The sequence below is a fragment of the Hetaerina americana genome, unplaced genomic scaffold (genome assembly GCF_022747635.1).
Source record: "Hetaerina americana unplaced genomic scaffold, ioHetAmer1.1.p SCAF_1, whole genome shotgun sequence".
Classification (NCBI taxonomy): domain Eukaryota; kingdom Metazoa; phylum Arthropoda; class Insecta; order Odonata; family Calopterygidae; genus Hetaerina; species Hetaerina americana.
Genome location: NW_027286069.1, coordinates 16,947,306 through 16,975,115, shown reverse-complemented (window position 1 = coordinate 16,975,115; position 27,810 = coordinate 16,947,306). Strand labels below are relative to the sequence as shown.

Here is a 27,810-nt window from a genome sequence, read left to right as displayed (position 1 = left end):
TTGTAAGCAAGGCGGTAGAATAAATGGAAGCAATCATTAAACCTTAAAGATACTCACTACAGCATGAGAAAAGCAAAACGGAATGCTGCATGTGTGAAACCTTGGAAAGTCATTCAGCCAATACTTTTAAATATTGAACGGTATTATTCCTACGATGAATGATGCATCAAAATTTTTAAATTCCACATAAGCTTTTGACGTTTTCCTCTTTTAATTATCTGTTAAATTTAAATTTCTGAACTTCTTGATATTATAAGCCAATGATAATCTATAATTTAAGATTTTGCTACTGACAGGAATGAATGAAAAACTATCTGTTTCATTATAAGTTATGCATGTTTGAAAAATATTTTTTGTACCTAAGAATAAATTATTTTTACAATATTTAGCGTATTTTGAAGTATAAATGTATTTATTAAATGTTATTTGTTTTTATTTTTACTTTTAATTGTTTTTAAGTTTTTTAGTTCTGCTAGTCCATTGATCTTTTGCGAAAACAATGGCAACAAAAAATATACTAACTTCTCCCAACCCCAAAATTTGGCACCCCTATTCCTCGGGCTCTCTGACAATGTAAAAATATTGGGAGAGGAAGGAGACAATCAATTCAAATTTGAACTTTATTGAACTATGATTTTTCTTTAGATGCCCATATTTGCTGGGATTTCTGACTTAATGAAACAATCACCATATTTAAATGAAAGAAGACATTTTTTTCACCCCTACCAAAAAACCTGTGAAAAAAATGTTATCCATGTCCCTGCTAGATAGGTGGATATTTAGGCAGCTTATCTTGTTCAAAGAACTGTGGGAGATGCTGCGACAGTAACTTTTAATGGCTTCATCTGCTAATATAAATTTAAATACAAAAATTTCAAATTGTGTTTTTCCTGCAGTGCTTTTAAATTGTCTAAGAGAAGAGCAGAACAGAATGTTGCGCATGTCTTAAGCCTTGGATGGTGTCAGCTTAAAAGGTGTTATTCCTGCAATGTATGATTCATCAAAAATGTGAAACAGCACTTAAGCTGTTTACTTTTTGCTTATTCAAGTCTCAGTATTCTTATGATATTTATTAAACACATATCTATCCATTTTGTAGTGTTTAAATTTTATATTTTAGTTTAACACCTTTGTGTTTAAGATGATGGGGACTGTGGCGCTAGTTGTACTGTTACAAATACCAGTGTCCTTACGTGTACAGTTTTTCATCATAACATCTTGTCCCTTCAAAACCCCTCAACACTTAAAGAGTGTAAGAGGATGCCTTAGGAGCATAATTGGCTAAAGCAACCAGTCAGACATTGAGGGATCCAGGTTCATATCCCAGTCAAGGTGGATGATTTTTACAATTTCAAATTACTGCATTTTAATTTATCTTGTGTTTTTACCTTACCTGATAAAATTGATTAATCCATCTCTGTACACTCACATGTGCACTTGATAATTTTTGTTTATAGGGCTGGTAAATTTCTGATACATTGCACCTAATGTTTTGATCTTGTTGTCTGCTTTCACAACATGGTGATCAGGTGCCCAGGTAAGCGTTGGTATAAGATTTTTTATTTGGCTATTTATGCATGAGTAAACTAGCAGGCTGGAGTAGTTATTAGGGGAGATGATGTGCAGCTATGGTCATTTGCTTCATTAGGTAATTAGGTGGGTGGGTAATTTGGTAGATATGGGATATTCAGGGAATGGAGGAAAGGTAGAGGGAAACCCAGCATCAGCCTACTATTAAACAAATGGCACCTAGGGGTCTATGGTTTAACGGACTAAATTTTGCCACCTCTAGGATTCAAACTTGGGACCTTGGGGTGGGAAGCCAATATATTAGGAAATGATTCAGTCTGATCCCTGACAGGCTGAAGGCAGACAAACATTAGGCAGCATTTTTCAGAGGAATGAATTTTTTTTTTGGGTTGAAAAATTACTTGAGAACTTGAATTGGAGTGACTACTGGTGCATGGTGGTCGTCTGCATCAAGAACTTTTTATTTAATTTTGTCTAAGTTAGTGTACGTGAAAAATTGTATGTCAAACACAAGATGAAGATACACACAATTGAGAGGTTTTTATCCACTTCAGAGTGCATACCTGTGCTATTTCATCCCATTACGTCATTGCTATTAGTGCAGACACCTCCTCCTGCAATGAAGAAGAGGGACACAGCATATAAATAAAGTTTCTTACCTCATTGGTGCTCCAAAGCCTTGTGAACCCCAAAAATACTACCTACCAGTACCAATTACCAAAAAAAAACAAAAAATTAGGGAATATGGCTGCTAGAAATGCTTAACAGCTAATCTACAGGAATAGGTACTGAAGTAAGATCTGGTGCTTTCTTGGCATATCTAGTCAATGAAGTTTTCTCAGGTCTTTCACGGAACCTCTGACCCGTTGGAAGACCCAAGAAAACTTCATTGAGGAATAGTTACTCATTTTTTTTAGTTGTATAAACAATTTAAATGTCATTATGCTTTGAATGCACCTAAATGTTTTGTATGGAAGGGTAAAATTTAGTAATAAACATAGCTTATATTGTTTGCACACATGTGTGAAAGTATAATGTGTATAATATTCACTTTGGATGAAGATTATTGTGAAAATGTCTTTCGGTGTCTTCCTTGAAAAACTGACCATGGTTGACCAAGATGTCTTCCTCCCTACATAAGCACCCAAAAACCACTGTGGTTCCTCTTAACAAATTCAGAAACTAAAGGTCTTTAAATTTCTTACTTAGATACTTTTCCAAAAATTAAAGCTGGTAACCAAACTACGACTAGGTAAATACAATTCTTGGCTTATGACATGTCATCAGCTTGGCTGCTGGATACCTGCAAAGAAATTGGCATTTTAAAATTTTACTTGAAAATAAAAGCTACCCTCTTAAAATGGAAGCTTTCTCCTGTAATTTGAATTCAACACATTTATATTGGCAATCAATCTAAATAATTTAATTCAATGTCCTAAGACATATGAACTGCCCTGTCATTCATTATAGAATAAGAACATAAACTACTATATTTCCTCGTGCATATGACTGATTTTTAATCTGACACATCTGGCTTTAAACTTTCTGTCAGAACTTTTCCAACCAATCTTAAGCACTAAAAAGCAACAGCTGTTTCATTCTTCCCATGGGTGTAACATCATGAGCTTGTGCCTTCTTTACCTTTCTGTTTTATTTAGTTGGCAGCTTTTGCGCTATTGTAGATCTGGTACATATGCACAAGCCATTTCTCCTCACGAAAATCTTGCATTATGACATCTCTGAAAAATTGGCAATAGCGATACCATTCTTTTATTTTCACACTTCAATGGAAATCATTTTTCTTGAAAAAGTATTCCCATTCATTGTCTGAAAAATTATCCAGTTCTTAACATGTTTCTCAAGCTTTGCCCATTTAGCATCACATGAAAATATAGTTTTTTACTCATAAATTATTCAATTTCTCAATCCACCATTTGCTTCCTCTATTTTCATATCTTTTTCTGAGTCGGTGGGCCAAAACGCCTTTCAGCTGCCTTGTTTCTATGTTCTGAAATGTAATTTTTTACTTCAAGTTTTAATGGAATACTGTATGACAATCTTCTCTCTTAAGATCCCATGATGTTTCAATCATTTTAACTTTTTATGCAATGCTTAGGTTAATTTATCTTCATTGTTTGATATTATCAAAATATATGTTAAATTGTCCATTTTCTATGCCTTTGTAACACTCTCATACTACATAAGGCCTGTAGACTCTGAGTTGATCAGGAGAGATACTAAGATAGCATTAGCAGAGGGATGACATCCCCATTAGCCGAATTTATATCAAGTTTCACATCAGCACCACATATGAGATGTAATTAAATGTGATACATTGTTTAAATTAATGATTTATTTGAAAATTTTTAATGGAAGTACTTTCAACGAAATATTAAAACCCTGTTGTTCACTTGTTGACCGACTCACCGTGACCTTATTGAATTTTGTCATCAAGGCAACCATCCTCTATGCCAGATGTGAGAAAAAATACTTATTGATAATTTTTCAAGAAAACAGTTTTTGTCTGTGTACCCTCGGCCCATGTGATGCAGGCTATTTTAGAGTACATTTTGGGGTAAAAAAAGTCTTATGGGCCGGAAAATAAGCTTGTTTTTGAAAGGTATGCTATAATAATAATATGCATAGAATCATAATAAAATAATAGAAAATATTTGCAGCAGTCACAAATTATCTAATCATAATTAACAATAACGAAGAAGCTTCTATACAATATGATAAGAAGCCTCAAACTGATGTTATTATTTGATGCTGTTTTTTTGTTAAAATTATATTGTACCTTGATGATTGAAGCAAATTTTTTGAGTTCTCCATAATATATTTTAACAATTTGTCTCATTATACCAACAGGATTCGTCTTAAGCAAAATAAGTATCCAGTGCTGTTTTTAACTCAAGGTATAACTGCGAAGTATCCTGAATATCATGATCCTCGGACTCAAAGCATTCCCATAGCTGTGCGATATGCTGTATCAGCAGGAATATTGGTAGGTTGAAAAGTAAATTTTTGAAGAATATCTGTAAATTACTTTTCTGGTATGTATATTCATCACTTCAATGGGAAAAACTTCTGATGTAAGGAGTTTTTCTTTGGTATGGAATATTGGGAAAGTGAGGGAATTCAGAAAAAATTATTGAGAAACATTGTTATAAGTTCTTTGTCTTTCTTATCTTCAGGGTCCAGTTCAAAACACCTGTCCTTTGATTTACCAAAGAGTGCTATTAGTAATTTATCTTCAGATTTTCAAATTCTTCTGCCTCTTGTATCAAAATAACAAAAAGTCTTGCACTGATCTATTTGTAATTAGGAATTAGCGACTTGAAATGCCTCTAAGTATTATTGTATCCTTGTGGACAGTAATATTTGTAGCTATAGAGTTTAGAATATTTTGTGATTGCAATTTGAATTGAATAATTTTCTTTCTTTTGTGAAAAGCATAGCTGAATATTTTTTTGTGGAGTCATCTGTTGAATTGGAACAGATGAACTTTGAAGTGTTACCTATTAAATAAATTTATGTGATCCCTACTAAAAGATGGAGGCTTGCTCACCTTGATGCTTGATAAATTTACATGCCAGAAAAAAATTAGTGATTATATTAGTGTTTGCACAAAATGTCAAACGCAGAAGTGTGTGACAGTAATAAAGAAAATTGTGTTAATATCACTGCAGTATTATCAAAGTGATTATAAATACCTGAGAGATATTTTTTCAAAAGCCCTTGCATCTAAAGGTTGAATGAATTTTACCTGTGATAAATAAAATGTATTTATTCCATGAATACCTGCTTTAAAATTACATGCTAATGATTAAATATAAAATATTGGTTTAGATAAATTAATAGAACCCTATTTTCTAATTGGCTTGAACCATTGTTTATATTTTGCTTTCATTAGAGACAATAACTTTTCAAGGTTATGTTTGTGTAAATTTGGTTACATACTTGGTAGAGAGACTGTCAATATTATCATGCCACATAAGTAGGAATTAATTTACTAACACTCTACACACAGGAATTCTCAGCCGGTTCCTAAAAATCACTATGGACCAAGAAGGCATGAATCATATGCAAATTTCTTTAACATCTCCCCCCCTTTTAATCTTTTTTAGCCTGCTGTTTTGTGTTTAACACTTTTTGAAGGCTCGTGGACTTCCTGAAAATAAAAACCCAACTAGCAGGAGTTTGATTTTCAAACCGCTGCTTGCATTTGTGCAAAATAGCAGCATGTGACGGCTTTTCATTGCCTTATGAGTGGACAGTACATTCCCTTGTACTGTTATGTGCACAAATCTCTTCCAGAAAAGAACCATCTCCTCACAATTAAAAACATGTTGTGGCCAGTAAACCTCATAATCTATGAGATTTTGAAGTCACCGATGAAATTCTCTACTACCTTTGGCTCAGAGCTTGCTGCTTCGCCATGCCTCACAATGCCATGGATGACAGTTCTTCTCGTTAACTACTCATGCCACACATGGATCCCTGTAAATACGTGTTTGGCCGTTGTTGATCCTGACATGTTATTAATGAGGTCGGCAGAAATCACTTTCCCTTTCTCACAAATCATATTCTTATTAATGGTGTGGCATTACAATTGCTTTTCATTTATTCATATGAGAAGCAACCTTTCAACATCATTGAAAATATGTAACCATTGTGTAAAGACTCTGGTCACTCTACTTGAAGCATCTAATCTTAGTCTTGTCCGTGTTCTTGAAGAAGAGGTCTGATGTCGACCAAATGTTGATGAGTGTACTAAATCAACCACGCTCACACCTTGTTCCAGATTTTCAATGGGTTTACTTTTCATTTTTACTGTAATTTTTTATTTTTTACTTTTTTGGCTTTCTTCTTGCAGATTTTTCTTCGGGGTCAATTTTAAAATTATGCACCAAAATATAATTAACTTGGCACAAAAAAATCACTAATAATGTTTTAACACAAATTTGTAAAAAATGTGTGATCACCAGTGATGCTAAGATGCTGGCTGAACGAGTGCTAGAGACAAATTGCAGTAGCAGGTGTGCAATGAATCCAGGAATTCTCCTTTCCTCGTCACTCGTTATGTGAAAAGTCACTTGTTAAGTGAGTTGTTTTCAGGACCAATATTTTTGCTTGTTTTGCAAATTACTCCCTGTGTGAGATGCTCATTAAGCAAGGTTCAACTGTAATGGCGAACAACCTCTTTAAGCAACATCAGAGAAGAAGATACGCATGGGAGATGCCAGGGAACCATGCAAAATACTAAATTAAATACATCCTTGACAGAGCTAGGTACCAGCACCTAGTTAATCAATATAAGAATTACCCTAGCCCAGATAACAATTGTGGTCGCAATCTGGTTGTCATGGTCAAGGATACATGCTCACTGCAATACATGATGATGAAGAAAGTGCCACAGAAACACAGATGGAACACACATATACTGGAAGAAAAGTAAGCAAGAAGAAAGTTCACCTTGACCATCAGAAGAAAAATAGAGGGGTATATGACACAAGCGTGGAAAGACAATGAAAGGTAATAATATAATAACCGAAGTAGAAGATGAGCAACTCATGTGTTGGGCAGTGAAAGGTAAGTGGCCATGGATAGCTCATAGAGGAAAGAAGAAAATACAGAAATCCGAGAAATGAAACTGAGGAAATCCTTTATAAAAAGTTGCAAATCCAAGTCATACAAAAGTACATGAAAGCTAAGGAAGGTGGGATAGAAACCTGCTGCAAAGAAATCAGTGACAGCATAAAAAAGATTGCAGTAAAACTGCATATGAAATGGTGAAGATACTATTCTGTGAAAGAAAAACAACCCCAAAATATCTGAGATGCTAATGGAAAGATACTAATAGAGGATGAAGTCATTGGAAAGAGTTAAAAGGAATGCAATGAAGTACTCTTATTGAAGTCTACTGAAGGCACAAACCACTTCAATGTGATGTTATTAAAGAAGAAATCATGGAACAAGAAGATGAACAGAGCTCGGAGACAGTGAATTTGACAGAGCCATGAAAGACCTGAAGAACAAAGCTCCAGGATTTGATAACATACATGGAGAAATAATCAAGGCACTTGGAGTCAAAGCAAATAATACCCTCTTTGGAATGATCAAAGATAGCTGTGACAGTGGAAAACTACCAGAGGACTTGGAGAAGAGTGGTGACTGCAATACCGAAGAAACCAATAACAGATAAATTTAAAGAACGCAACATTGAGCCTGATGTCTCACTTATTGAAAATACCATATAATTAACCGAAGATTAGAAGGAAGAAAGAAGAAAACAAATATATTTAAAGAAAAGCAATTTGGAATCAGGAAAAGCCATGGTGCTAGAGAGGCAATACTCAACTTGAGGGTACTGGGCAAAAAGTGATACACATGAACGAGGAATTATTATGGGATATGTATACTTGGAAAAGGCTTTCAACTACATCAAATAGCACAGGATGTTTGAGGTACTACGAAAAAGTCGAATGGACTACAGTAACAGAAAAAATTGGGTAATAGTCGTGCAAATTAAAAACTGAAGAAAAATAGAAGCCAAAGTAAACTAGAGAGTTAGTCAAGGAAGCAACTGCTCGCCAGTGCTATTCTACATGTATATATATATCTAGAAGAGGCATGAAAAGAAGCACAAGAAATGGGCATCACAGGAGTCAAGGTGAATAGTAAAAAAATTAAAATGCTTCAGCTTGCAGATAACATTGCAGTGGTAGCAAAAATATGAGAGGACCTGCAGGTAACATTGAATGCTCTGGGTCAAATACTTTGGGAATATAATATGAGTATTGACCAGGAGAAAACTAAAATCCTTTTGTGTGCGAGAGAGAAGCTGAAAGCAGGTATCACAATTCAAGGAGTGAAACCAGAGCAAGTGGATCCTTCATCTACCTGGGCAGTGGTATGACTGGGGTTCGAGGAAGTTCAACCGACATCTAGGAAAGAATAGGTAAACCTAAGAAGTCATTTATGAAGAAGAGGCAAATGCTATGCGGAAAAAAGCGTGAATTTGCAAGTAAGGAAGCATCATCAAAATGTTCATAAGAAGCATGGCACTCTATGAATCAGAGACGTAGAACTTTGGAAAAGTGGGCCAGCAAAGAATAAAAGCCTTTGAAACATGGTGCTTAAGGGAATGCTGAATATTACATAAACAAAATGTGGTACAAGGAAGTATAAGCAGGGTGCGGTGCTTATCTCCGGACAAATTTCAATTCGAATATCCCGCCATATCGTAGTTCCACTGGAGGTCATGATTGGTGTTCTCGAAAGCTATAGGCATCTAGTAAACAGCCATAACTTCAAAATGGCCGAGATGTTACGTACAAGTGCAGAGTACAATCCAAGAGCCGCTGTTATCGAAGGTGTTTGCGCTGGGCGTTATATTTCAAAATAGTTTGATTCTTTGGGTACCCCAGATCAACTGTTTGCAGTATTGTGGCTAAGTATAATGCTTCTTAGAAGTCTGGGGAATGTTTCGTTAACACTGCAAGGAAACCTCATTCGAGGAAACATGCATAACAAACTGCAAGAGTTGTCAAGAAGGCTCAGGCGCTGATTTCAGAGAAACCAGGGCGATCGCTAAGGAAATAGGTGGCAGAATTGATTGTTAAAGAGCGAACAATGCGTCGGATGGCTGAGCAGGACCTATGATACAAGTCGTACACAATAAAGATGCGACACATGCTGTCTGAGGCTGCCAGAACAAAGCTTGCTGCAACCTGCTGTTGTGTTCTCTAAAAAATGGAGCTGCGGGGCAAACCAGATTCTTTTCTGATGAAAAAATTTTCACCGTTGATGCAAAGGTCAACCAGAGAAATGATTGCTGGCTCGCCCACAACCCCGAGGACATCCCGATTGTTGCTCGAACAAAATTTCTGGATAGTGTTCACGTTCTAGGTGTTGTGTCCAGTCAGGGTGATATCATGCCGCCACATTTCTTTGAAAAGGGACAAATTATCACAAAAGAAGTCTATCTGCAAATTTTTAAGAATGTTGTTAAACAGTGGATGGTAACTGTGGCCATGGGGAGACAATATGCTTTCAACAGGACAGTGCACCAGCTCATATGAGTCATTTAGTCCAAAACTGGCTCTCAGATAACATTGACATGCTCTGGTCAAAGGAGTTCTGGCCCCCAAATAGCCTGGACTTGGATCCCCTCGGCTATTATGTTTTCAGCGTAGTCAAAAGAGTTACCAATAAGACAAGGTACCCTAATACTGCATGTCAATGCTCCGCTATTGTAGCAGCATTCGCGAATATGGACAGCACTGTTTTAAAGAGTGTGTGCAATCGATTCAGGACAAGATTGGAGGCGGTCATTGCAGCTGAAGGGGGTTACATTAAGTAATTTTACTCTTGACAGATATCACTACTGATATGTAAAAGGATTTTCATTTGTAAATTTTTTTAATAAAGTTGCTTTTAAACAAAAGTTTCATTAGTCCAGATTTAAGCGCCGGAGGGAAGGATCACATTAAGAACTCTACTACAAAGAAATACTAGATGGATTGGATACACCTTGAGGTGCAATGGAGGATCCCATGAGGGAAGCAACTTCAAGTGCCGGGGACAAATTTAGGAGGACGCATAACATAAAAGCTATGAGCAGATGGGGGAATTAACCATGAAGAGAGAACAATGGAGGACTGCAGTAAACCAATGTTAGAATTAAAGTACTGTTGATGATCTTGCATGGGAGCAAATCTATACAGTACATGATTATTTACTGACCAACGCAAATTAGAAACAGAGAGTACAGAATCTTAAATGTATTAAGTAGAACTTTAGCAGGTTCCCAGGTACCCCCCCTGGTTCCTGGATCCTGGTTCCATGAAACAATGGAATAAAAACTAAAAAGATCAGTTCCAGAACTGATATTTGTACTAGGTTATGTTTTATTAACAAACTAAAGTCTCATAATATCCACCATAGGGTAATGAAAGTGGTTTATTTTTTGCATTATAGCTCTTGACAGTTCATAAAAATTGCCAAGTTATGTTTAACGAAGTAAATACTGTGAATTTCCTCAAAAATGTTGCAACTTCAGTTGATTCACTTGTGATTAAGCATTGCACATATTACATGATTAAAAAATCGTTTTTAAGCCATCCAAAATATTAGCATTTATTTTTAATTTGTTGCAGGGTATAAATGTGCATACAGAGGATATCTTGAGGGACTCAAGCCAAGTCAGCTTGGCACGAGATGCTGGATTGGTGATTTTCTGTTGGGGAGATGATAACAATGATGCTGCTACCATTCGTCATTTGAAGGAACTTGGATTGGATGGCATTATCTATGATAAGTAAGTATTAAATTTGTCAGAAGACTGTAAACCCTTGATTAGTGATATTAGGTTATTCCTTTTAAACCATTGTTATGTGTTCAAATTATTGTTGAAGGGATATATGATATCCACATTAAAACCTTTTCCTTCCCAAGGTCAGCAGACTTGACGTTTTTCTTCATTGCTATGTAAAATTATATATTTTAAAGTTCCAGTTTAATACCTTAGAATGGTGTATTAATGTATAAATATTAATAATATAAATATGGGCATATTATCATTCATGAAATATAGTTGTATTTTCACATTAACCAATAAAAATATCGTGAAAATCTGTGGAAAAGCGACTTTACAGAGAATTTATTTAAAGTATATTTGGTTTATAATTGAAACGAAGAGGGTTTGAACTCTTGGCTATGAGTTTGTACGATGTCAATCCAATAGACAATACTGATTTTTAAGAATGCTATACCAATATGTCAGTAAACTAACAATCAGTAGGAGTGAGAGTTTTACAATGGGGAAAACAACCTTAACAAAGTAAAGCCCATGGTCAAGGTATTGGGTTCAAGTGGGAAGAGTTGGGGGAGGTATTGGGGGACTGATTTATTGGGGAGGGAGGGAGGCAAGAATAGGAGTGAGGAAGGGAAATGGAAGAAATGTGTTCTCTATTTTATTCCATTGCCCCTGTACTTATAAACTCCGCAACCAAGTTAAAAAGGGAACTTTCGATGATTGGAGTTGAAGATAAAACGGTGACACAAAAAATCTTAAAATCCAGCGACCAAGCTATCTTGTGCATTCTATCTTTCATGAGTTTCTATCTTTTCCAGGCATCTTATTTCATTTTCCTGTAACTTCTATCATTTTTTATCCCATCAAGCATTTCAATCCTCTTTCTTTCCACCTTCCTCCTCCTGCTTTAATTCTTTCTCTATGACTCCCCTTCTCGGCAAGCAATTTTGGCATAACTAATGCCCCAACCAAGATGTTTATGTCTTTTTGATTTCTCTCGGCAGTTTTCTTCCCTCTCCTAGTCTCATCATCATTTCTCAGTCTATCATCTTAACACCTCAGTTATAGATCTATTTAAATAGATCAGTATGAGAAAAGCAGTCAACAAATTGTTTAAATTATGAAATTATTGCCAAAGAATGTTTTTTTCACGAGAGAAAAATCAGTTTAATTTTAAAGAAAATTATTTTTGCAATGGAATTATCAGATATATTGTCATTGGCAAAACTATTTCAAATACTTTTATTTGGGTGCCATGATAAGATAAAAATGTGTTATGTGTGTGTGTGTGTTATCCATTGGGAATGAATGGCTCATCATCTTGCCACTCATTGAATGAGATGAAGAGATGCAAATTTTACTTATTTGAGTTGTAAAAATTTTACCAATTTAAGAATAAATGCTAGAGAGATTAGAAAGCTAACATTTTAAGTAACACCTTCCCTTAAGCAGTCTTTTTCTTCACTTTACCCAGCAAACTTTTCATCTTTTTTTTGCGTTCATGTTTCGCTGATGTAAGATACATTCCAAACAAAACATAAAACAAAAAGCTTTCATTCCTTCGTACTTATTTCCTTATAAGCTTCCCTAGTAATTTCACTTACTCAACAGTTTTTCTTGCCCCTTTAAGAATTCATAATTTCAGTCGAATCTCATTGGACTTTATATTATTAGCTAGTATTTTTTAATCATTTCATTTGAATTTTATAAGTTTCACGCTCCTCCAGTAGTTATTGATATAGTTGGATGATGGTTAAAATGGTATTTGCCCAGTTTCTTTGACCCATGAATATGTATAATGATGGGTTTTCATAATTTGTCTTCCAGAATTGATTACTTGGCGGACAAAAAAGAGAGCATCTTCTTGGTGGAGGCTCGGGAGAAAGAAGAAGCCATGCTGCGCCAAGTTTCCCTTGACAAATTTGTCCAACCAGTTGCAGTGGTGGGGCATACACAATTTCTGGCAAAACTTGATTCATGACATTGCTTTTATACATATTGTTTGATTTGGCATTAGATATGCTTTAATGAAAACAGTAGATATGCAATTTCTGGTAGCAAGGAAAACGGGATGATATTATCTGATATTATTTATTTTGTTTGTCTGTGTATATATGCATCCTATATGTAACATTGTCATTTTCCTTGGTACCCGAAAGGTTAACCTTATGCCGTGGTGGTAAAATTGTTGTAGTGAATGAACTTGGATAGCATTTTAATTCTGAGGAAAGCATGATAAAATGGCATATGCAGAGTTGCTATTTTAATTCCTGGAGTACTTCATTAATGAAATATGAAAAAATATGAGCATAAATGCTTGACATTGTAAACAGCTGAGTATACGTAATACATATTGCAGATCAATTTGAATTCATAAGGTAGAAATATACATGTTCAAAGATTTTGTCTTTTAGTTTCATTACTCTGAAGTTGGTATTGTAATGAATTTTCCTAAGTTTCTGGAACCTACTCATGTACCTGCACATTTTGGTATTATTTATCAAATGTGCATTTTTAACACATTTCAAGTGGATGGGGATAGTGACAGCAATGTCTCTTGAGGGGTGTTAAAGTGCATCCAGTCTTGAAACCAAAGAATGTTTATGGAAGAGTCAGATAAAAGAGTAAATTTATGAGAAATGTTCATTGAAGAGACTGCTCTATCAAACTCCCTGTTATCTAAGGGCACCCTGATTGGGTTCTGTTCCTGAGTGTATTATGGAAATCACATAACCTGGACCTACAGTGAAGCATTTGATCTTCAAAGAAGGGTGTGAACCTCTTCTTGGGAACTTTCATACTTCTTACTCCTCAGTTTTAGAACTGTTCTAATAGATCAGGATGAGAAATGTAGTCTGCAAATTGTTAATATTCTGAAACTATTGCCGAAGAAAGTTTTTTTCTTGGGAAAAAATGTCTAATTTTAAAGAAAATGATTTAAAAAATTGGATTATGAGATAGATTGTCATTGGCAAAAATATTTCAAATACTTTTATTTGGGTGCCATTGTAATATAAAAATGTATGACAGTTGTCCAGAAAGTAACTTGCGTTTTGAAATAAATCATGAACCTAGTGACAAGACGAAGTTTTGTTATATACATTTGAAAGGGACATTCTTAAACTACTTTTCAACATAGTCACTATTCAAGTTGAGGCATTTATCATAACAATACACAAGCTTTTCAATTCAATTTCTGAAGTCATCTGCCCCCTGTCACAAGGCTAGGCCGACCACTGTGGTCTTCGTCGTAAACATTGGTGCAGCCATGTTAAAACCATGCACCACTGCCTCACTCCGCCATCACTCATTATTCCATCTCGGTATCCTTCACTAAGTTGCCAATGAAAATTTAATAGGCTTTTGGTTTTTTACCAGTAAAAACCTAATCACAGGTCGCACTTAACAACTCCCAGGATTTTCTATTGCAGAGCACATTTTAACAGTTCACACAGTCCCACAGTCTGCCACTACCACAGCCAGATGCATACTGAGTGTAGGGACGTTTAGACACCCAGATGGTAGGTCTAGCCTTGCCCCCTTCCATGCTTGGCCAAAACGCAAGTTACCTTCTTGACAGCCCCTCGTATTATCCATCAGAGAATACTCATTATCTTGCTACTGATTGAATGAAATATGGAGCTATAAATTTTACCATTTTAAGAGTGAATGCCAGAGAGATTAGAAACCTAATATTTTGAGTAATAGCGAGCATTATTACAAGTCAACTCTAGAAATAGTTCCTCACAGCTCCTAGAAAGATCCTCGTCAAAGGGATGTGTGAATCATCATGAAGTTGCTGCGAGGGTAGATGTTAAAATTTGCAAATTTCTTCTAAAGATGTCAGGTAAGGGTCTATGATTTTTTTCCTCACAAAATAAATTTTCTCAAGTCCATAGTTTTTCTTCCACTTGGACCGAATAAAATAAATATAAAATTTTATCAACCATTTGAGGTCACCTTAGTTACACTAGTTTTCACAATTTTGTCATCATTTGATTGGTTTTCCATGTTTAAATTTCATAGCTCTAATATTAAAGTGTATTATCTCGAGTTTAAAATGGATGAAAATGACTTGTCTTGTTGGAAGTCCTTCTTTTAACTCTGAAGAGAAAAGTCATCATTAAGACTGCCCACATTGTAGATACTTCACAGTTCCATAGCTTGCACAGTGACTTCAATACAGGGTGCAAGGGAAGGTGCTTACATGAAATCAATTATTTTAGGAGAACAAGATGTTTAAGGTCCATATTATAAATCAGCTTTGGGAAACTATTGTCAATACGAACCTGGCCTTGGACCTGGACTATGGTAAATTTTTCTCTCCAATGACTCAAACAGAAGATGCGTTGTATACAAAAATCCCCATTTCTAATTTCGTTGCTTTATCATGTTATACATAATATATCAACAAAATTATGACTTTATAGTATCTTCCTATTTTCAAATCATGATTATTTCACCTCATGAAAATTAAACCATTCCCATTTTTCTATCAGTTTAATTTCACATTCTCTTCTCATGAGGCTGTGGAATATCACTGCATCAGTTGAATGAGTATTGTACCAAGAGAATTGTGTTAAAGTTTCGAAACTGTTTCAAACTTTTACTGTCTTTTTTGGGGCTTTAGATATCTGTATTCATCTCTCATGTTGATCATGTCATGAAACTTGGTCTTCCTCTTATTCATGGTCAATTTGTTGTGCTCACTGCTTTGATCTCCCCTCTGATTGGAGATTAGCTGGGCCACCAGGTCTGCTCATAGCATATGCATATATCTTTGATAGTTTAAGTTAAGTAAGCCCTTTAATCGGTAATGCATCTAGGATTCATTTTGTTGCTCTTGACGTCATCTAACCTATGTTTAACAATTAGTTAGAAATTATTCATCAGTGCCTCTATATTTGTGGTTTTATGAAGAATACTTTAATTTCAAGAATAATTTTCACTGGTATTATTTCCTGACCCTAGTTATGTTAATGCAGTAGAACATAGGTAAAAATAATTCAAAATTAAATAAATATTCCATAGTTATTATTTAATAACTCATTTATACTCCACTACACAAGAAGACCTGTATAAGTGGGAATGATGAAATTGTATCCTGGATGCCAAATTAACAGATATTTCTGGCTTTAGATTTGATGTCTCTAACACTAAAACTTACCTGAGATTATCATCAGACAAGGTTGTTCTCAAATCGTTCTTTGCATATGTGAAGAACAATTTGAAAATGTTTTTTACTCAAGTATGTTATTCCAATGACTGAGAGTTACCTTGATGCAAACATTTGACATTAGGATGGTCTTTCTTGGGCAAAAACTGGTAAAAACCCATCAATCCTTCGAACTTATCCCTAAGGCGATCATTTGCTTGCAACTCAATTACTTCCAGCTGAAGTTCATCTGGGGCCACAGATGCTTCAAATAGGTTTTGTAACAGTCTCATTTCTTCTGCCTTTGAAGCCAAGTTAGAAAACCACTCCTGAAACTGCAGCTGGAGCCCTTTAATGATCTTGCATGCAAATGATGTGGGGAACTCGACTGTTGCTTTGGCCATGAAGACCTTGCCCTGCTGCAAGTCCCTCAAGTAGTTGGCCTGTACTTGTTCTAAAAACATGACAAGTTTAGATCTTAAAGGATTTTGGTGGGTGTCTAGATCAAAAACTTCATTTTTCCTTCCTTGCAGTTTTAGGTTCTGAAATAAAAATGGCTGATTATATCAGCAGCACAGGCCAATTTCCATACCCACTCTTCATCAGACAGTAATGGCTGTGGCTTGCCTTTACTTTACAGGAAATAACCGATTTCCTTTCTTAATTCAAATACTCTACTCAGAACTTTCCAACGACTTAGCCATCTAACTACTTCGTAATTTGGTAAATCATGTGATTCTTTGTCTATATGTGTCTCTGAACTGTCTATGGTAGAGCCCATGTGATCTTATTGAATTCCCCATCTTCACAGCAGGATTCAGTTGGAAGTATCTCTTTCTTACTTGGGGATAGTTTTCGGGTATGTCTCCCCGCCTTTTTAGTCGCCTCTTACGACAGGAAGGGATATTGTGGGAGAATTCTCAATCCCCCTACCCGTATGAGGGTAGGGGAATTGAGAGCAATCAAAGCGATGATAGCGTCACCACAAAAGAGGAATTGAATGCACTCAAGTATATTCCAGTGCAGTGCATAGTCCGTCCGATGGGACGCAGTTGACTCATCGCACTTCCGAGGCGGGATTGGCAATGCTGCTTTGCCTCAACCCTCCCTCCCCCTCTCCTCTGACCCTCCATCCACCCCACCCTCCCCGTAATGTACAAGGTGTCATGCCCTTATACAATAAACTCAAAGAAAACTAAGGAAATATTCAGGTTCATACCACCTCCTGAGGAATAGTAGTTGTCACGCACATTTCTTTTACGGAGTTCCTGATGAAATTTTCCCCACGGCAATTTATCGCCAATTTAATTGGAACTTGCAAATTATTTTTCCGGTCTCAAGGCATTAGCATCATCATTGGGCTCATTTACTTACATTTGCGTTCCGGCATGTATTTGTATAGTCATGGACTAGCAATGACACCCCCAAGTCTGGATTCACTGAATGGCACACGTTGGCTCGTTTGATGACGCGCGCGCATTTCTGGAGTGGCGCGCAATTGCATTGTAGGGTGGTGGTCTTGGAGGCAGTTGTTCACACGGCACTCAAGCTTTCGGCGAGGAAGGGAGCGGTTAACTGCAGGACTCCAGTTCGCTCCAGTGCAAAGTCCTGCGAAGATACGCGAAAGGCGCACTTTCGGAATTGAAATGGGCTAACAATTTTCTCCGCCTCCTTTTCCACCGTCCGAATTTCACTCTCTCTTGTGCGAAGTCTCCCACTCAACAAATCCCCCTAGCCTCCCCTTCTTTCCCCCCAAAGTCCCCCCTTACTTACCGACGGGCCAGTCAGTAAGTCAGTTCGCTTTGAGAGCCGGGATGAGCCAGGAGAAGAGGATGGACTTATTGCTATCCCGAAGTTCGTGAAACCCGCGAGGGCATATCGTCGAGCTACTCTGGCCCTGATTAAGCAGTCGAAATCACGGGCAGCTCTAAATCATTGGTGAGTGGGGATTTAATACAAGCCCACGTGCGGAGGCGGTGGTGGCTTCTTCAAAGACGTGCTCAGTGTATCAAGTTTCTTATTGTCAGGCTTCGATTATCTAGATCTTGGGGCCACTTTCAAAAATTGACGGTTGCATGTTGGTACGAATGTAGTCAGCCTACAAAAATTTTGAAATGTCCTTTCCCTTGCTGGCGACCGTGTATACTTACATTGAGCAAAGGGTTGAAGTACGCGATAATCCGATCTTTAGCTAGGCTCAATTATCGTTGGTTATTGTTCTGGGGATGAATTAATGATGGCCCCGTAATTGTCATCACTGACGATCGGGATTGTGCCTTGGGTAAGTACTGGCTGCCCACCCAGAGGGTCCTAGCTGGAATCCTAGAGGCAGCAGGTATTTTTCAGTTCAGACGCTTTAAAATTTATAATCTGACTATCTTCTGGCCCTCGCTTAGCATATGATTCGAAATGGGGAGGGACTGCAGATTCGAAGGGGTCTTAAGTGGATAAAAATTCAACCTGAATTTGTAGTTCATTCCTCCGTACGTAAGGGTGGCATCGCGCTCGCCATCCAAGCACAGAGGCTGCGCGCTTAAATATAGCGTCGGCTTTGCGATCGACTAGAATGCGTTTCCCACGAGTCCTGAGGCAAACAAAACAACAGTCCCGACGTGTTGGAGCTCTGTGAAATTAGTCGCAGATTCCTTAATTTTGTCAGTTTAAAAAAATATTATTATAAAATAATCTACCGGTTAAGGTAGGTTTTGGATGGACACAACTACCAAATAAATATTTTGCGACTACTAACAAAACACAATCCAGCATCCTACTCTATGCCAGGTCCCTCTTCATCTCAGAGTACTTTCTTCCTCCCTTCATCCCGTCCAACATCCCTATCCTGTTCCTACAGTTTCCTCGTTTGCCTAACATTCCCTCCTCGATCAGTTTTCAACATCATTCCACTTCTGACCAGTATGCCCTTCATCCATTTCTCCTGCCTCCTTAGGATTTCTACCAACAAACCCCTCTCTTCGCCCACCCCACAAAGTACTTCCTCATTTGTCTTCCTTTCGGTCCATTGAACCTTCTCCACACCCATATTCAAATCCGCCAATCTTTATCTATCATCCTGCTTCAGTGACCATGTTTCCATGCTGTGTTTAACTACACTCCTTGTCAAAGTTTGAACAAGTCTTTTCTTAACATCCTTACTCAACATTCCTGTCATCAACTCCCTCCTCTTTGTGAAAGCCTCTTTACCTGGTGCAATTCTTGTCCTTCTGTCCCCACTACTTTAACCGTGTTGGTCCAAACCCTTTTGAGATACTTAAACATCCTGCTCCAGTTTTTTCCCTCTTATTTTAATATTTAGCTTAGCCTTTTTCTTTCTGGACAATCGCATAACTTTAGTTACATATGTATGCAATATATTTTTAAATGAGTTTAAGTTAAACCAAATTAAAATAATTTCGGTAAATTCAGAATTAGCTTTAATGCCTCACCTTAATTCAGCAAATTTATTTCTACCCACAGTAAATGTTATGTCAAGAACTTGATCAATTTCTCTAAGAGATGATATATTCTATTGTTTCTGGCTTCACTTCGTGGAAGTATTTAATATCCATACTAAAAGGAAAGACGTACTTTTCCACAGATTTTATTATACGGTACAATGCATTTCACAGACTTGCGGCATCATCAGGTACAAATTTGCTAAACAGACAGAGCAAGAATATATACCCTCAGGAAAGAGTGGGGGCAGGGAGGGGTGGAAGGGCCTGAGATGGGTGGTTTTGACCATTTCCAGGCTAGATTCTCGGCGAGGAGTGAGAAGGGGTATGGGAACTATTGCTCATTACAAAGGGTCGTGTTGGGGTTTGCTAAGTGCCTTGTTATCTCTTAATTGCTCGAGAGCTTCCATTTTTAATCCTTTTGGGAGTGTGTGTAATATCTCAGGGACAAATTCACTGCTGTGGTCGAATTCCAGTAAATGCTTGGCAAAGAGAGTTGTTATTCTGATTTTTGTGACACCTTGTGTGTTCCTTGACTCATAACTTAATATTGCTCCCTGTCTGACCGACATAGATGCTGTCGCAATCCTCGCATTTCAGTTTATAAATGCCTGATTTGAGATGGCTATCCTGGGTGTCTTTTCCATTGGCTAGAAGTTTGGAGAGGGTTACGGGTGGGTAGAAGGCTGCTCTGAGTGAGGTGGGTAGGCAGTTGGAAATCCTATAAATATCTCCCAGAAATGGGATTGAGCACCACTTAAAATCCTTGGATACTGCGGGCTGTGATACACAAATACTTTTTATGGCCATTGCTTTTTGTTTTTTCCGCAGTAATGAGTCAACTAGTTTACGGTTGTAACCATTGTTGGTAGCTATATTAGTGATAGTCAGGAGTTCAATGTTGAAGTTTTTGGGGGAAAGGGGGATGTGTAGGAGGGGGTGGATTATCGGCTGCGTGTTTATGAGAAAAGTGGTGTGCAGAATCATTAGAAATTTGGTCTGTATAAGTGGATTTCCTATAAGTTTCAAATTAGTCTATTTTCCCTTATTGCGATTGCCAAGTTGAGGAAGTTGATGGTGCCATTGACGTCTTTTTCCATGGAGTAGGAGATATTCCAATGAAGTGTGTTTAGGTAATTAAGGAAGGAGTCTGTCGGTTGGTTCCGGCCCATAGGCATAGTATATTGTCAACGTAACGAAACCAATAGCCCACGTTTTTGTTATGCTGACTGTCAGCATTGAAAATATGTTCTTCTACAGAATTGAGGAAGATTGATGATGAATTGAGGAACACTAATGATGCCGCAAGTTGGTGAAACGTGTTGTACCATATAATAAAATCTGTGGAAAAGTCTTTCCTTTTAGTATGGATATCTAAGAAATAAATAAATTAGTATGAAAGCTATTGAAATTTTAAATAAGGTACTCTAAATAATGTGCAGGTGTCATGTTATGGTTGCTCTTATCGTTCTTTCATCTTTTCTTTGTATTGAAAAATTATTTCAATAAGAATCACCTTTTGCGAGATGGATTAATTATTATGTAAATTTTTGCCTTGTTCCTTCTTATAAAATGTATTTTGAACAAAAGTCAATAGAAAAATAAATTAAATCACTAAAGGTAACTCAACTAAGTAAATTTTTAACACTTTCATTTTAGGGGAAACTATCAGCCTCAGCATATTTCTGCACTAGTTTTGCAAAAAGACACAGGTCCTGGCATTTAATGGTGCAATATTGCTAGAGGATATAGATTTCAATCTCGTCAAGATAAATTATTTTATACATTCAACACCAAGGTAGTTTAGGTCTACAGGTTTCATAAACTGATGTGTGGAATATTGATGTTAATAATTTGTTCTAAACTGTAAACTTTGATTTATACTATTTGGTTCCTGTAAAAGTCTCTTGGAGGTATAAAAATTGTGTATCATTCTACATTTTTCTCCTGGTGAATCATATGGAATGGTGTTCTGGCGATGATCTGTATGCATGTACAAAGTTATCTTCAACCATATAGACCCTCATTCAAAAAATGTAAATTTTCTTACCAATCCTTCTATGTAATGCATATTTGCCATCTCTCTCTTAATTATAAATAATATCAGTGCCTTTCATGCAAATAGCAATATTCTCTTCTTCAGCTAGAAATCATAACATCCATATAAATTATCATAAATCAGCAATTTCATATAAAAGCCGAATGGTAATGGATGTAATAATCTATAGCTTAATACCAATCTCATGGAAAATAAGGAATAAATTGTGGTTTCTAATTGAAACTTGGGAAATTCCTTTTAATGAAGTATTATTTATCATTTAATAAAGTTTTAAACAAAAAATAATTGTAATACTTGTCTCTATATTTCTAGGTTCTCCATCAACATTGGTTGTCTTTTGGTGACAACAGTTTCCCTTTGCCATCCTGCCTGCATCTTCAGGTCGAAGGTATTTTTCGAAGCTTTCTTGTCCAAGACCGAGAAATATCAACACGGATGATGGATATCCATTAAAAAATGCATGGAAAAGGACTATCCAATCAAGAGAGCAGTAGTTGACTCCGACCCCTATATAAAGCAGACATCAGGTTCATTGTTTGTGATTATCTTCGTCATTTTCATGTTTCACTAAAATACCATTTGAATGAAATTAATTTCCATTTTAATTAAATCCATTATTTCAATGTAAGTATATGTACAGATTTGAAATGAAGGTTTCCATTTTTTTAAATTATAAAGGGGAACTAATATTTCAATCTTAAACCAGGAAATATTTCTTAGACCTTTTGGATACAAGAGTATTTTTGCTTAAAACATCCTAAACATAGTTTAAAAAAAAACATTAACTGAAAATTCATAAATGTATTTAAATTGCTTTCTCTCAGGTCTTCCATTGGATGCTTATGCTAGGTGAGAAGAGGAGCATCCATGGGATTCACGGTTGATCAGCAAGCTTCCTCACCGTCGGAAATAAGACACTGTATATTTCCTTGCTGGTGCCAAGTTGGACTGTGCCATCAGCATCTAAAGAAGTGCACTTCATGTGGGTGTCAGCCTTAAATGACCCATCTGAATAGACTGCAACTCCACACAGTAACTTTGTGGATTGTGGCTATGAGGGTATTTCAGTAAAATGTTTTGGTTAAAAAGGGATATTTGGAACACTGATGCAATTTCTAACACACATGTATCTCAACAAATGTATTTATGAGAAATAAAGATTGTAAGAAAGATTAATGAATGTTTTCTAATTTTTAAATCTCTATTTGTGTAACTTTTGAATGAATAATTTTGCCTTAATATGCTTTTTAAGAGTTAAAAAGAGGAAATGAGGTATTAATCTAAAAAATGTTTTTCTGAGGTTAACACTTAGTAAAAATGTTGATTTGAATTGTTACCAAAGTACAGGTAATTTTAAATGAAAATATTCTAACCTCTAAAAAATAATGGCCCTATGAATATATAGACACCATCTGCCATACACACATTCGGAATTGCGGGGTATTCAAATCGTGATGAGTGAAAACAGCGTCATAAGCAGATAGTTTAACTTGAATGGAAGCCCTAAGAGTTATTATTTCAATTAATCATCTGCATGAAATAGCTCAGCAGTAAAAGAATATGGCGAGGAGCATATGTAAATTATGAAAAAGATGCCTAAATCCGTACGTTGGTAGACTAAAATGTTGTCAAATCATTATAAAGTAATTTTATCCTATCCTGCATAGCAATATTAAAATTTTAGCAACATTAGGTGCACTCTGAATAATTGTTCTTTGGTTTTTAAGGTGAAATTCGTGATTACCATAAACATATGAGCTACCAGTCAAACATTACGTCATGCACCGAACTGAACGAAGTACAATAATTAGATACAATTGGTTAATCACATGCGAAATAGCATGGTGTCAAATGTTTCCAAGAACCGTCTCACGCTTCAAAAAAGAGTAGCCCCATCGACGGCCAACCGTTCACGAGCCGCCTCGGAGTGTCGTGAGGCCCAAGGTGAGCCTCTTCGAGAAAATACATTCAAGGCCCGAGTCACCCAGCGAAAAATATTCTAAGTCCAGAGCCCCTCGCAAGGCGAGAGAGGCATCGAGGCAGGCAGATGCCTAGGATTCGGCAGGTGAGAGAGCCTTGCTGAGTTCGAGTTGATTTTGAGCAAAAAATCGGCAAAGTCCGTAGTTTTGAATGACGAATAAAAGTTTTGAACCCCATTTCAACAAGTAACCCGATAGCCTAAGGGATAAGAGGCGGATAGTGAAGGTGAGACTATAGCATATGCTACTTCGATTTTATTTTGCAGCCGAAATTTTTTTTTTTGCAAAATATTTTTGATTCATCAATATGCACAAAATTGTCACCAGAGATTTTGACGGTGGGTTCAGGAGGCCGTGGAAGATGAGGAAAACGATTAAATATTGAATATTTTTGTGAGGAGGGCTGCCATTTTTTCCAGCCGGGCGGCGGGGCGCCGGAAAATATGGCAGCCCTCCTCACAAAAATATTCAGTATTTAATTGTTTTCCTGATCTCTTGCGGCGTCCTGAACCAACCGTCAAAATCTCTGGTGACAATGTACTGAAAATTAATGAACAAAAAATTAATTAACGGATTGGTATGTGTTCTAGCCAACAGATGGCGCATGCATTCACTAGTCAAAACCTCCTCAAATACCAGTACATCCTAGTACATCCTTTTCCCGCTAGAGGCACCAACGTGCCCTCTCAAAATTCAATTTTTACATGGACATAGAAAATGCATTGTGTATTTCTTATTTGGCTTAATGGGAATTGTTCGCACTTGGTTAATATAAAATATGACGAACCCATCCGATTACTTACGCCGACTACGGTTAAAATAAATTATGACGTACTCTTCTGATTACAGCCAGTACATTATTATAGAATGTGCTAGTATTTCATAACGTCCTTAGGTATTAGTTAAACGTCAGCGAATTAAATATAAGATAATGCTCGAGTTAAAACTGGGACGGCAACCCAAACTGGTTGCAATATCTCCTAGTTCCTATTCAGTAATTTATGTAATTTTGTATTACAATGAAATCGACCAGTTAAGCAAGATGGAAGAGTGATCCAAAACAATTGAATATTAGTTAATCATAGCACACTCCGACAATTCCTCAAGAACTTGAACTAAGCACGGTGCTATTCTATCCGCTGCACTGGTTGCAACTTTCACATGCTTTTATTACATCCGTCAGTGCGGTTAAAATTTTAATTACACAAGAATTATTAACGCAAGAATATTTTCAAAACCTTTATTGATTCAAAATTAAATAATACAAAAGCGACAACTCAATAAGTCAATGTCATTTTAAACAAAGCAGCAAACAAAAATGTGTCTGAAGACTCCTTGGGTTAGACAAAACCCATGTCCCTGGTATTTCATGGATAATATTGTCGCATCTCCAATTTAAATTTCTTTGGCTTTCACCCAAATTCAAATCAAGTACATTTGAAAATTTTCACAGAACATTTTTTTTAAATGAAAAGTGGAAGGGATAGTTACTCTCTTACACCATGACGTGGAAAAACTATGTATATTTACCTATCATTAAGATTCATATTAAAAACCTAATAAAAATTCATTTGCTTAGTTGCACAGGCATAAGGAATTTAGATTGTAATGAATTACTCAACTGCATATTATTAGCCCACTATTTACGAAGTGCTGTGAATCGTGGGAGTTATGAATAATAGGCGGGAAATATGGATGCAGACTTTTCATTAGCAATGGGATGCTGAAAATTGTAACAGCGGGGAGAAAGTGACGCAAGGAAGGGGTTGTAATAGCAGAAGAATAATAGACAGAATGGAATCAGGATATTAGGATAAGGAATGGAATGTATAAATTGAAGAGGGATCTATTGTGTTGAATGTTGGGTTAAGTTAGGCGAGGCAAGGAAGTTGTCACTGGACTGTTTCATAGCTGGTTTTCATCATAACCCTACCCTTACCAGTTGATAAATATGATAATTATTATCATTAGGCCTATGTTAAAGACCAGGAAAATGCAATCAACTTAAAATAAGATACCAAGGAAGTTAAAATAAAAAAATTATAGTTAAGTAGTAGGTTTGATTTGTATTGAATCCATCATCAAAACAAGGATTATGAATCGGGATAATATTTATCCAAACTGTTTATGAACAGTAATTTATTGGACCAGATTTATCTGCCAAATACAGAACTAGATAATATCTTCTACCAATAGAAGGATTTTAGTGGGAATTTTTTTTGGGAACTTGTTTGCCAAAACAAAACATTTGACCAAGTAGGAGTAGATGATGCTAGGCTACTTCAAAATGCAATCAATTCTCTTCATATTTCATTGCACCTCTCCATCGAGATTCATTTATCCAGTTTGAAGATTAGGACTTGGACCTTGAGGAACAAAGATGGAAAAAAGAGAAGAGAAAATCCTTTGGAAGAACTGGAGAGCATTAACCTGGCAACTGTTAATTGGAAGGAACATTGGAATTAAAGATAATATGAAAGTAAGCCATCTACACATGAGTGAGTGATGAAGACTTTGCATTTGATTGGTCATTACCTACCATTTCGAAGTGCCATTCATTAAAATATTCTTCAATATGATTACTTGATTGCAATAATCTCATTGGAGTTTATTTCCTGTTTTTCCAGCTTGAATAATTTAACTCATTAAATCCCACTACCATTTAATCAGCTGAAATTCATATCAATCAAAGGTATTCAATACCTACCTTTCTATTCATTTAGGCTAATTGTTGCAGCTGGTTTCTGACAGTTAAAATTAATGGCTGCCAGTTAAATAATTTTGAAAACTTAGCATTACTCCACAAATAGATGAGTAAAGTCTTTATTTAAATGTTTTATGTTAAAGAAATCATTACATCAAATAGGAATAAATCTATTAATTAAAAAATAATAGAATAATCGAGCCACATCATGAAAAACCACTAAATACTTGGATGCTACAGGGTCCGTGCAACAAGTATAATAACTGTTACCAAAAATCGAAATTTATTGCATTTATCATCACAATTACTTAACAATCTTCAAAATACATTCCCCCCGCATCGATACACTTAGTTTTGGTGCGTCTACCACTCGTCAAAAGCTTAGGGGAAGTCTGCTCCTGGAGTACTGTTGACAGCCTTCGTCGTCGCCGATTTAACTGCCTTGATGGAGTAAAACTGATATCCTTTGAGGTCCTTTGAGCTATCCCTTGAGGTAATAATGTTGCTGAGAAAATCTTCATCTTCCTGGAAGCAGTCCAAAATTTCTTCTAAAATTTCCACCCGTGACAGTGTTCATTCCTCACTTAAAACCTTCAGCACCAGCTTCGTACACACTTTCCTCATCGCAAGATCATCTCTTACAATGGCACGGACAGTTCTGACTGAAAGGGCAATATCCTCACTGATAAGGGCGATGGTTCAATCCCTGTCAGAGTCCAAAACTTTTTTTCACTTTGGCCAGCTGAGCATCGGTTAGAGCAGTCATCGGGCATCCGATGCGATGCTCCCGGCCTTCCTTAAACATTTTGTGCCACTCAATAACTCTTGTGGCTTAAGGCATCATTCCCATAAACCTGTTTTATGAGTTCTAGAGTTTCTTATACAAATATCCTGAGTTTAACGCAAACCTTCACAGCATACCGTTGCTCGACAATGAGCTCCATGCTGGCGCAATGACACCACAAAAAATCACATGTTACAAAAATCCACCTTTCTCAATGCATGCCCAAAGGCAACTGAACTAAAGTGCACCTGAGTGGTGGGGGACCCATTTTCTAAGCCAACCAGTCGGACCCCCATCCACCGCTTTGTTGAGTCTACAGCGAACCAGCCATCATACTTATTGTATGGACCCTGTAGGCACCACTGTGATATAAACCACAAAAAATCACAGAGATCAACCCAAAGTTCTGTTTGGTTAGTGATAGTAGAGTTCACACAACACTACGCCCGATGGGGTTTTAAATTCACTTCAGGAGAAGGGAGTCAGTGCCTTCCCCTGTGCTGGTTATGGTTTCCCAGGAAGATCTAGTTCCCAAAAAACAGCTTGGGTGGAGCTTAGGGTGCCTTAGAGGCATTACTTCAATTCGAACCTGGGCCTTCCAGTCAGCAGTTCAGCACTACTCCTGTTATACAAGGTCTACCATCTACTATGTCAACTACCAAGGATATGTTCATTTGATTTCTTCCTTTACCAAACATATAGCAGGGTGAATTTTTGACACTTATCACACATGTTGGAAGCAATTAGTTTATAAGCTGACACTCAGTTTCTGTAAACAACACCTTTTATGATGATTAAGGAAAAAATTTATCAAATGTGCATATTTGA

The 27,810-nt window shown here is 36.6% G+C and overlaps 1 protein-coding gene and 1 long non-coding RNA gene across 4 annotated transcripts in view; both read left to right on the top strand.

The window, feature by feature from the left end:
• The window catches only part of LOC139688895 (glycerophosphocholine phosphodiesterase GPCPD1-like), a 69,894-nt gene extending 56,572 nt beyond the window's left edge, over nt 1-13,322 (top strand). For all 3 annotated transcript variants that reach the window (XM_071586270.1, XM_071586271.1, XM_071586269.1), the window contains 3 exons: nt 4,399-4,534; nt 10,692-10,852; nt 12,677-13,322. In XM_071586270.1, coding sequence (XP_071442371.1) covers nt 4,399-4,534; nt 10,692-10,852; nt 12,677-12,830 — 451 coding nt within the window. In that variant the 3' untranslated portion in view covers nt 12,831-13,322. The remainder of the gene's footprint in view (nt 1-4,398; nt 4,535-10,691; nt 10,853-12,676) is intronic.
• Nucleotides 13,323-17,843: 4,521 nt separating this feature from the next.
• On the top strand, nt 17,844-22,617 carry LOC139700279 (uncharacterized). The gene is made up of 3 exons (XR_011703671.1): nt 17,844-17,942; nt 21,828-22,042; nt 22,340-22,617. It is a non-coding gene; the product is annotated as an uncharacterized lncRNA (long non-coding RNA).
• The last annotated feature ends 5,193 nt before the right edge of the window (nt 22,618-27,810 follow it).